The sequence below is a fragment of the Carassius gibelio genome, chromosome B1, assembly GCF_023724105.1.
Source record: "Carassius gibelio isolate Cgi1373 ecotype wild population from Czech Republic chromosome B1, carGib1.2-hapl.c, whole genome shotgun sequence".
Taxonomy (NCBI): Eukaryota; Metazoa; Chordata; class Actinopteri; order Cypriniformes; family Cyprinidae; genus Carassius; species Carassius gibelio.
Window position 1 is genome coordinate 22,107,530 of NC_068396.1, and position 12,144 is coordinate 22,119,673.

A 12,144-nucleotide genomic window follows, 5' to 3' on the forward strand; every position below is an offset into this window, starting at 1 on the left:
AAATACAGTCTGATTTCCAAGCCTGACAGCTAAACTCAGAAAGTGTTGGCATTTTGAACACATAAAATGAAGAAGCACTGAATAAACATTGGTTATTACTGACTCTGACAAAGAAATACTCTGCTAATTATAAACCAACCTAGAAAAGTCCCCTTCAGCAAAATGTATTTAAATGAACAACTGAAAGCTTTGAAATTCCTACAGCAGCTTTAGTGACATATGACTCTTCCAGTTAATAAGAGGGGCAAGGAAGAGACTTTCTTACCATTGTCTTCCACTGTGAAGTAGAATATGTCACTTGTGGCATTGGATCCATCAAGAAGCACATAGCAAATCTTCATGTCATCAATATCAGCTAATAAGGAGAAAGGATGGAGTATGAGAAGTTTGAGATTATTAAATCTTAAATAACAGTGAAAGGTTTTGCATAATATATTTCAGAAACAAAAGGGTAAATTAGAATAACTTACCCTGTGAAAAGGACTTGATGCTATCATTGCCCAAAGCATAATTCATGATAAAGCCATGAAGAGGGGTCTCAGTTACAACATACTTAAGCACTTTGTTTGGGCTGTCTCTGTCCTCAGCCTTTAGAGCTTTGCTGGTAATCAAAAATCCAAGGTGCCCAGTATGAAGAGCCCTCAGAGTGGGTGCTGCTTTGTTTACAACGATTTGAGGCACTCCATTGTCCACTGTGGTGATATGAATTGTCATCACCTGAGGTTTACGAGTTTCATATACAGTATCAGGGAAAACATAAAATTCAGTGTGAGTCCCATCAGTAACTGTGAAAGAAAAGCTGTCTTCATTTGTCTCTGTGCTATCATGCCTGTAAGTTATAAGGTTTTCATTAAGGTCCTGCTTGGTAAATGATGAAATGACTTGTGTTCCATTGAACAGAAGCTGACCATGAACTGGCACTTGAGTCACTATAAATCTCAGCAGGTTGTCTGGTGTGTCACGGTCCTCCACTGTCAATTCAAATGGTGTGATCAGCTTGGTTTCTCCCTCCCCCAACACCAACTTGTTGATCGTCAAAACTGGTTTCTTGTTGTCCACATCTGTAATGGATACACGGAAGGTGCGGAAGACAGGGTTGTAGCCATCTGTCACCTCAAACTCAAAGCTGTCCATCTTCACTTCATCATCAGATGTATGGATATAGTAGATCTTGTTGCCAGCTAGTTGCAGCTGAGTGAAGGTGGAGATGGGCACCCCTGGCAGATCGGTACTTTCAAGATGGCCCCTGCTAGGAGCACGGGTGATGCTGAAACTTAGATATTCATCTGGGCTGTTGATGTCAGTTGTGCTGAGAAGGTCTGTGGTCAAGGTGACCCTACCTCCCTCTTTGAGTGTAACACCCTTGTTGATAACATCAGGAAAGACCATATCCATGCTTCCAATATTAATGTAGAAGTAACGATCAATGAGGGGATTGATTCCATCGGTTATATCAAACTTTAGCAGGTCACGAACACCCTCCTGGCCTGTGTGAACATACTGAATCAACTGTTTGTCAAGTTCATCTTGAGTGAAATTCATTCCAATACTAATATTACCAATGACAAGTCCATGTTTGGTTATTCTCTGAAGATAACCTTGGCCAGGGCCGTAGCGGACAATGTAAGTAAGCTCTTTGTCTTCAGAATCCAGATCTGTGGCCTTCAGGACACTATTACTTATTACTTTGGTTTCTCCAATTTCTACTTCCAGGCCATCATTGATGGCCATTCTCGGGGTTTCATCATCAACAGGAATGACCATTATAATGACTTTCTCCTCAACAGTGTGCTTCCCATCAGTGAGTCGAATTTCAAAACTGTCTTCCTTGGTTTCAGAGTCATCATGTTCATAAACAATATTGGAAGCCTCCTTGATCTGCTCTAAGGTAAATTTCACCACTGGAAGTGTTCCAGTGCTCAACTGCTGAACTATGTTTCCATGTTTTGGGTTTTTAAGTATTTCAAAAAATAATTCATCATTTGGGATGTCTGCATCAGCAGCATTCAAAATAGGAGTGTCAATAACCAAGCTCATCCCCTCCATGACAACAAACTCACGAATGAAAATCTCTGGCTTTTCGTCATTCGCTGGGATGATGACAATGGGGAAAAAGTGCCTTTCTGAAAAGTTAATGCCATCGGAACAGCGAAAAGTGAATCTGTCCTCCACTGGCTCCACACCCTTGTGAATGCTTTGGACATAGTAGATGTGACCTAGACCAACATCTCTAATGGTGAATGCGGTGATGGCAGTGCCTGCTCTGGATTTTTCAGAACCAGGAGCTGGGGAGATGTTCTCCACATAGCCAGAAGTGGACTGAACGATAATGGTACACAATATATCATCATTATCAGTGTCAATGTCCTCAGCTTGAATGTGCTCTAATGTAATAACATTTTTCTCACCCTCAACTACTACAAACTGGCTGCCAACATTAACTATAGGTGGAATGCTGTCTACAGGGAGAATGGTGACATGAACACGGACTCCTTGGACTTTGTTGCCACCAACAACCCATTCATCTGACATATCAGATATGGTAAGATTGAAGGAATCATGCTCTTTGATGGGACCAATTTCACCACTAGTGTGAACATAGATGACCACACCATTGATTATGTCTTGCTGAGTGAAGCGCTCGGCTGGAGCTCCATTCACCATTATTTCTCCTAGCCTAGGAGGCTCCTCAACTATGAAAGTCAGCATGAGGTCATCTGTGTCTTCATCACGACCCTGGATGACATTACTTGTGATTTCTGTTGCGCCATTTTCAAGTACATCAATGGACGCACCTAACAAACCAGCTGGTAACATAATCTTTGGAGTTTCATCATCCACCGGCTTGATGCTGATCTTTACAACAATGGGGACTTCATGGAAGCCATCACTAATGTCCAGCTTAATGACATCATAAAGAGATTCTTCACCACTGTGAATGTAGGCCAATTGGCTGTTTTCAATGTCCTCCAACACAAATGATTGACCATTAGACATGTCGATTCCTAAATACTGCAGCTGCCCAAACCTGGGAATCTGGGTCACTGTAAATTTTAGGTTTTCATCCTCAGTGTCCTGGTCAGAGGCATCCAGTTCATTTTTGGTTATTATATAAGTATTTCGCTCCAGAACAGTGAAACCAGTGTTAGTAATTACAGGGGGTTTGTTGTCAACAGGCTGTAAAAAGATTGTAAACAATCCATCAACTGAATTACTAGCAGTGTCCTCCACGCTGAATGTAAACTGGACCACTTTGGGAGTAATACCAAGCTCTTGGTCTGGGGGTTTGTATGCCACTTTGTGGTGGTTGACCTGAGCTTGCGTAAACTCACTGATTGTGATGTCAGGGCTATCAGTCAGCACAATGGCACCAAGAGGAACAGGGTTGTTTTCATCTGTGTCAGTAGGAGGTTTGATGATGGTGTACTTAAGATCCCTGTCATCGCAGTCCAGATCTGTGTATCGTAAATATTTTTTCTTGAAAAATGTCAGCTCGTATTCCTTGACTTCCATGTGTAATGTGGTGCCAGGGTAAAGTTCTGGAGGAATATCATCCACTGGATGTATTTTAATGGTGAATGTGTGCTCTCCTGATTGATTTGGTGGGTCATTGTCATCCTGGACTCTAAAGACAAACTGGTCAAACACAGTTGTGGTACTATGAGGTCCTTTGTGACGATAGAACAGCTTCCCGTCCAAAATATCCTGCTGAGACCATTCTGTCACCACCTGTTCAAACATCTCATCTGTTGCACTAAATTTCCATGCAGATGGATCTGGAGGAGGCTCCACCTGCTTGAGTAGTAGCTCACCTATGTCTGAGTATGGCGCTTCTAGTATGAATTTAATTGTTGAATCCTCTGAGTCAATGTCTGTGGCACTCAGGATAAAGGGGGAGATTTGCATTACTTCATTCTTGAAAAGCACAATACCAGTGTTTGCATTTATAACGGGGGGTTCATCATCAGTGGGGGCAATTGTGATGGGGAATAAAAACTCTACTTCGTTACTGCCATCAGTCATTCTGAATATAATATTGTCACTGTAGGTGTCACTTCCATCATGCTGGTACACAACAATGCCAACGTCTAGATCAGCTGGTGTGAAAAATTTTCTTTTAGACCCTAACACTGTCAGCTCTCCATGTTTTAAGCCATCAACAACTGTAATCTTCACATCATCAAGATTATCCTCGTCACTTATCTCTAGATTGTGTAAGCTGGACAGTGCTCTTGATTGGCCCTCAAAAAGCAGCTGTCCTGTGTTTTTGGTTACCACTGGAGCTAAAGTATTCATTGGCTTCACAACAATCATGAATGCAAAAGTATCAGAAACAGCACCATCAGTGTCAACAATTTCGAATTCAATCTGGAAAATTCTTTCTACATCTGAATCCTCAGAGGGAGGCTTGTAAGCAATTTTCAGGTCTTTTACATCTCTCTGATGGAAAGATGTGATCGGCTGGTTTTGATCATCTGTGCTTATAATATAGCCCTGCTGATAGCCCAGGGGAGATGTTATGTTAAAGATTAAATCATCAGAATCTGTTTCAATATCCTCTCCAGCTAGCATATCTGAAGTAATGGCTGTCATCACAAATTGGTCAATCTCCATCATCATCATAGAAATAAAGCTAGGCTTTGGTGGTGTATTTTCAGTGCCCTCTTTGATTCTAACCATTATCTGGAAATGTTCCTGTTGAATAGTATTGCCATCATTATCTTGTACTTCCACTAACATTGGAATATAGTCTCTGTTCGGAGAGTTAGTAGTTGCAGTGTGTTGATATTGAATTCCCTTCTTGACAAAATCATCGCAATTAAACATCTGACCATTAACGGAGTTATCAGTAAGACTACCATACCTGGGAAGTTTGCCTGCACCAACCAGCGTTGTCACCTTACATGTAGTGACACCATCTTCAAAAGCAAACTCCAAAGTTTTCTTGTCAATTGGGTTGCTTAGCCCATTTAGCTTGTCCACAACCAGTGGCATGTTGCGGGTGACAACCTCCAGTTGCTGAAAGACCACTTCTACTTCAAGAATGAAAGGAACCACCACTGTGTCTGTGTGGGAGTCATACCTCAGTTGCAGTTTTATGTGGTCTTTGCTTGGACTCCGGGAACCAAAGTGAGTATATTTTACCTCTTCTGTTCCAAAGACGCAGGGGAACTTCTTGGGTGTAAGCATTCCAGGTCTCTGGGCCAGTGGGTCATTGTCCAGGACTGTAATGTGACAGCGGTCTCCTGCATGCACTTCAGTCACAAGGTCATTGATAGGGTCCAGATAAACAGAGCGTCCAAAGGGAACTCTAATCCCATTGTTGGCTACCAATATTGTCTCAGCAGTAGGTCCAGGTTGGTGCCTATGGCGGAAAGCCGCGTCGAAAGGGTCTGCATCCACTTTAGAGAGACAACATCCTATTGAAATCAATATGAACAGGCACTTTATAGTTGCTCCTGCTGCACTTAGCCTTCCTCTTTGCAGACAACCAGCCATATTTTTAAAGCTAGTTGCACTGCATGAACTTGTAAAAATAGATTCACTGCAGTGTCAAAGCAAGATTTAGGATGATTCCCTTGATTTCTCAAGGCTTGGTTTTGATCTCACTGCTACGTTTCCCCTTCTCTGTCCTTACACACAGCACAAGAGCAGCTAACCTACTGAAGCACTGCAGGTAATACTTAACAAGGGAGATAGTGACAGAACAAAGCTCCACCCTTAGTCCAACCTCTCCCACGGCTAATTTAAGGCAGCACATTGGACATCCCCCCAAAGTGTTGGATTCATTCTAGCCCTCCCTCTCTTTTTCTCCTTTCTTACCCACTGAAGGCAAAACAATTCACATTAAGACCAGAAAGGAAATAATTTGGTAACACTTTAGTATATTGACCAATGCCCACTGTTAACTAGTTGCTTATTAGCATACATATTATTAACATATTGGCTGTTTGTTAGTCCTTATAAAGCACATATTCTGAATGAGCATATTCTACATCCCCAATCCTACTCAATACCTAAACTTAACAACAACCTTACTAACTATTAATAAGCAGCAAATTATGAGTTTAATTATGAGTTAAAAACCATAGTTAACAGTTTCTTTATAGTGAGAATAAGACCTTAAAATAAAGTGTGACCAATAGTTTTACAATAAAAATAAAAAGGAAAGATATAAACCATGACATGACTTTTGTGAAATTCTGAGGTCCCTATTGATGTGGCCACTGATTTGTGATATACGTGACAAATGTTTCAAGGAATATGTGGTTGCTCAGGATTTTTTACCTTTATTGTTTAAGAAAAATTAGTCAGGACAGCGGATGTTCAACTTTTTATTTGTGAACATGTCTTTTTTAAAAAGTATTATTTTAGTTTACCTTGCCAAAATAACTACAGATAAAGCTGAATAGTAGCAACAGCGCCTTCTGTTGGAGTGATAGAGACCAAAAAATGGTAAGATTGGCAATTTGGCATCTCAAAAAATATATTAATATATTATAAAAAATGTTAACAAAAAAAATGTAATGTTATATGTTTCCATAATTGATTTAAACATTTATGTATGTTTAAATCAATTATTATTAATTGATGTGGTACTCTTTGGTACTTCTGTATTTTATTTTATTTTTCTAATAACACTTCACAGACTTTTTGTTTTCAGTCAATAAATTCATGCTATGTTTGAATGAAATTATGTGTTTATTGAGTTACTCATGTGCTTGTAACACATGAGGGGGGTTACCTCATGGGGCAGTTGAAAGGTCAAGACACACAATACTCATTCCAGTTGGTTAAACAGGTGGACAGAGGCCCTTTTATTGTACTAAAATAATAAAACAAGGGTTGCTCTCTAAACATATAATAACTCTTGAACTTTAACAAAAGCTTTTTTTCCCCCTAATTTATTTTCCTTAGTTCTTCCAGTTACTCAAGCATCCATGTAAATAATCAGCAGTGCTAGGCTGTTGAAAGGTATATTTAGGCACATTTCCTAATGACACTTTTTTTTGCCAACCATAAGCGTAGTTTGACCTATGGCTTGAAGCACTGTGATCCTAACGGGCGTGATGTCCTGCTGCCTTCCTAAAAATCCTCTCATATGATTTTATTTCTAGAGAGTCCAAATATATCTTTTGTGGTTGCAGTCACTGGGGATGGGATTTTAAATGCGTCCACCGGATGATGATGATGGAAATCCCCCATGGCTGTCAGGAGTACATAGAGTTTATCCCTTAATGTGACACATGATCTTGGGCACCAATACAAGTGCTCAGCATCAGTTGCAAAAAAAAGAAGAAATATCTTTCATTCTTTAAAGATGAGATGATCAGCATTTTTTTATACTTAACTGCTTTATTTTGTTCGTGTTTTTGTTGCGATTTCAGCTTAACATGACCAAGCTGAAGTGAGAATCAGGGTAGATACTTGAGAATACATACTGTGTATGGAAACCTTGTGGTCCCATCTAGATATAAATACCCTCTTTCCATTTATGGAGCAGTGTTTCAAATGGATATATGGGAACTGATACCACCTCACATATCCGATTAAATGACCAATAATATTTTTGTTTTGGTCATCATTTTCTCAGATAACTGACATTTCCTAGTTCATTACAACTAATTAACTCACATTCATGTAAACTCAACAAGAGTCCTTTACATAAAGCATCACATTACTGAACATATGCACATGTTTTGATGGTTAATTATGTCCCAAGATACAGTTTATCGCAGTTTCCAAAATAATTGAACTGGTTAACACTTTATAATAAGATTCAGTTTGTTTGTTCATGCATTATGTATTATGAACTAACAACGAACAATACTTTTTACATTTATTAATCAAGGTTAATGTAATTCATGATTGTATTGGTAGATCTAAAATTTAATATTTTGAGTTTCTAAACACTTTTTTATAAATAATAATTACTTATTTTATCATATTTCATGTTTAGAGTTTACTAATACTGAAACTTTAACATCTTGTTTGGCTTGAGATGAATAGAATTAGGCTTTAGATTTTCCTCTGCACCAGTCACCCTCACTAGGTTCAGATGGATAGAAGTTTTCTAAAATACTACCAAAGCTTGAATTTATGGGTTTAAATTTACTGTGATCCAGACCTTTCAGCACATTGTGAACCAGAAATTCCTTGGAGAATGCAAAGGTCGTAAATCTTCATGGTGAGTAAATATACACAGAATTTAACAATGCAAATTGAACTAGCGTTCCACTAATGGATTGTTTGATGCCTTTAATAAAATGAACCAAAAATAAAGGGCACTCTGTTTATTCGGATACGTATTTGGGACAACAATATGCCACTCTTAGCAACACTTGTGAAAAACTCCTGTTAGCATTTGCCGAATAACCAGCATGCCACGGGTGCTTGATGAGTCTGTTTCTATTTTGTTACTTTGCTAAAATAACTTTTGGTGCACTTATAACCAATGCACATTCAAGCACCTAAAGTGGACAGTTAGTGTAGTACCAGTTGATATATGGAAGCCAACCAGAACAGTACTAGCTATAAATGTAAACTTTGTCAGATTAAGTTAAATGTATGGACTGTTGTTCCTACCAGTCAGTTTTCTCACATCAAAAGAATAAAGAACCTACTGATCTAGGGCTATAAAACACCACTTTCTGAAAAGCAATTTACCAAAAACATTTTTGAAACCCGACATCTCCACACAGAAAAAGTGAACCATATACATATATCCACTAGACTACATAAAAACATCATTTGTTTAGAAAAAAAGTCACATTAGTTATTACTGACAGTACCATTCGCAGGTCCAGTATTCTTATTTTAGTTGAACATCTTCCAGCCTTAAATCTGACATATAGCCGTGTTAACATATGTCTGTATCCAGCTATACACAGCAGATGTGACCATGCATCACTGTCTCAGGATAGTCAAGATTGCAGACGAACGCCGCTACCAGCGCTCAACCCTTCACATTTTCAGCTATAGTATAGGTCAAGAATGCTAACAGACAACACGCTACTATGTACTATGTCAATACAGTCGTGGTTGGGCACAGGAAGGGTGCCTCTACATGTCCCTCAATAAAGTGAAAATATTGTCAACAAGTATGTCAACAGCCACATGCTAATCAGTCAGCACTTGCATATAAATTCTGTCACTTTAAAGCAAAGCAGGCAACCTTTAGGACGTCTTTTATAATTGGGATCCTGAGGGAATGTCAGGATTTTCTGTGCATTGTGTTGTTATATTAATACGAGCCTGTCCTCCAACAAAAAAAATGACCATATAGGTTGTTTGTGCAAGCACCTTATTACGACCTATATTTCCATTTTAAAGTTAACCTGTTAATTGTCACCCCGTCCCGTAAACGGGACACCTACGTTGACTATACTATATTACAATCAAATCTAATCTAATCTTGACAAACTATATATCGTTGGAAAGGTCTAAGACTTCCAAATATATATTTTACCAATATTTTCTGTTAAAAATTATGTAGGAAAAGTAATAGATGAATTTATGACAAGAGTGCACCCTCAAATATCTACATTACAAAAGGAGCTTTGACCTTTGTTTAAAAAAAGACTTCCTCGTTGCCTTTTTCTCTATCACATTTTAGAAATCATCAGAAGTTATATATCACTTGAAAACATAAAATCTCAAAATTCATCCTTCAAAACCCATTTTAAAATCAGACATTGCATTACCATGTAAATGGCACATCAAAATCATGTTACAAAAATGTTTTCAGTCATGAATTATAAAAATTTAGGTTTGTATCATGCACATTCATGTCTATCTTCAAAAACGTGAGTGACAGTTAACAGGTTTAGCGGCCTGTAGCGGGCGTAAAAATAATGACAGTATCGCGTTGCGTCTGTCGTCAATGAAATGACATATAACATCATTACCAATCAAAATGCGCGTTTATGTAAATGCAATGTGTGGACTTTTTACATCGATCTCACAGTAATTTGTACATATTTTACTAGGTGGCTTATTCGTACGAATGACCACACCTAACCCCACCCCTAAACCTAACCCTCACAGAAATCATGCTAAATTATGATTTATTGAGGATATACAATTTACATGCACGTCTGTTCTCTGGGATCGAACCCATGATAGCATGATTACATATCAAGGTATAATGCAATAATCTACCAACTGAGCTACACGAAATGCAAATCAGAGTGCAAATAAAAGAGTACAAACGTTAATATGAAAATGACCTTTTACCGATAGGGGCGCAATTGTAGTATACAATAATGGGTCGTATTTCAGGGATTTGGACAAACGACCTATATGAGTGTATTGGTTGGAGGACAGGTTGATTAATGGAAGATTCATCAGAGAAGAGTAATATAATACTATTAGGATCAGCTTTCTGAAATAAAAATGGACTTTTCATCCAAAACTTTTCTTGGGTTAGTTCAGGGCAGGTTCAGATGACCAAGACCTCAAAGTCATGGTAGTTATGCTTTTCAGCTTTGCCAGCATCAGCCAAAACTTTCTCTGCCTCAGAATAACTCTTTCCCAGAAAGGACGGCAACGTTTTCACATTGCTTTCGCACATTGCAGCATCCCAATCATTCACCGCTGTAAATATACACACTGTATAAATAGAGGATCCTAGGATAATTTACTCCTCTGGATCAAGCACAGGGTGAGCTGGGAGAGGGGTGGCTTTTTGCCTGGCCTGCACAGTGGCACCATTCCTGTTGTGCTGTGGTCACGTCAGCATTCTTGCGATACCTTTCCTCAGTCTCCTCCCTTTCTCCCGATCACACACCACTGTGTCCATCAGCTGACCACAAGTACTGTAACGTGGGTGTGCTGCAGACTTGTCAGTCTCTGTTGGGTCTTCTCTTCATTATTATTATTATTATTTTCTATTTCATAATATACAAGATTATTTTATAGAATTTTTTATTTTATTTTATTTTTTATTTTAGACAAAAGTTCTAAAATGTCCAATTCGTTTCAGGGAAACGCATGTCTAAAGTAGTTTCAGGCAGGTATTGACTTCATTACAATTCATTATTACTTTTCCAAATTATTTCAGTTACTTAAAAGGTCGTTACAGAAAACAACAGCAAAAGAGCTAAAATCAACAATGACACTGACCAACCATATAAATATAGTGAGCAATCGGACAAAAATAACAATAACTCAAAATTTATTTTATGTACTGAAAGCACATTTTCTTTTTCTCCTGCGCGCTCTCCTTTAAGAGTGCGCACATGTACAGTATGGGCACATGCTTGCACAGAAATGTGTTGTCTGCGTTGCTATGATGATTTTAGCAGTAAAATAATCTAGCATCTTAAAAGCTACAATATATTTGTCACTAGCAAGATTATAACAGCACTGTTTTTGAAGCAAATAAACTTACTGTATTCTCTTTAAATGAATAACTTTATAAGTCTGCTATCACGACTCAAACCTCCTTGTCTAAAATGATATTTTGGAATTGGCTATGAAATTAGATGAGATGCGTAAGAAATTAGACATACACATATGAATATTTTAAACCTGACAAATGTCTTGAAATCTGATGTATGAACAATGTCTTGATGTCTGGTACTGTAACTGAAGTATTAATAGAAAAATAGACTCTGGTATGAATTAGAAAATAATACACACCAGAGATTACACACAATGCAAAGACCCATTGTCAATTATTCTATTATGTTCTAGTCATGATTTTGATTTAAATAATGTGAAAGTCTCTCTAAGAAGGTATTATCCTTAAGGCAGCAGATGCCCTCACTATACATCACCTACTACTTCCTCACATTCCTCTTCCTCTTGTTTTTATAAACATGTCGGTTCAAGGACTTCTGATGTTCAGGTGTATGATTTTCTGAAGTGACAACCAATTCCTGTCTTTTATCACACAGCACACATGGTTTGAGGTGTTTCAGTGTGCACCTGGAAATTTGCAACTGGAGGCAATACAAAAAGTTTAGTAAATAATAAAAAAAAACACATTTCAGATGAGTAAAACATTTTATTATAATTTATTGTAATATTGTTGAGCATGATGTTGTTTTAAGTGTCATGAAATAGCTGATGCATGGTCTCTATTCTGGTATCAAAGTGTGTAGAAGAAGGCAACTCATAAATGCAATCTTAACTACTTCA

At 38.1% G+C, this 12,144-nt stretch overlaps 1 protein-coding gene across 1 annotated transcript in view; it reads right to left on the reverse strand.

Annotated features, from left to right (window-relative positions):
* The window catches only part of frem3 (Fras1 related extracellular matrix 3), a 29,106-nt gene extending 23,435 nt beyond the window's left edge, over positions 1–5,671 (reverse strand). The window contains exons 1-2 of the mRNA XM_052547065.1: positions 471–5,671; positions 266–355 (exon numbers count right to left, since the gene is read on the reverse strand). Coding sequence (XP_052403025.1) covers positions 266–355; positions 471–5,499 — 5,119 coding nt within the window. The 5' untranslated portion in view covers positions 5,500–5,671. The remainder of the gene's footprint in view (positions 1–265; positions 356–470) is intronic.
* Between the last annotated feature and the right edge of the window lie 6,473 nt (positions 5,672–12,144).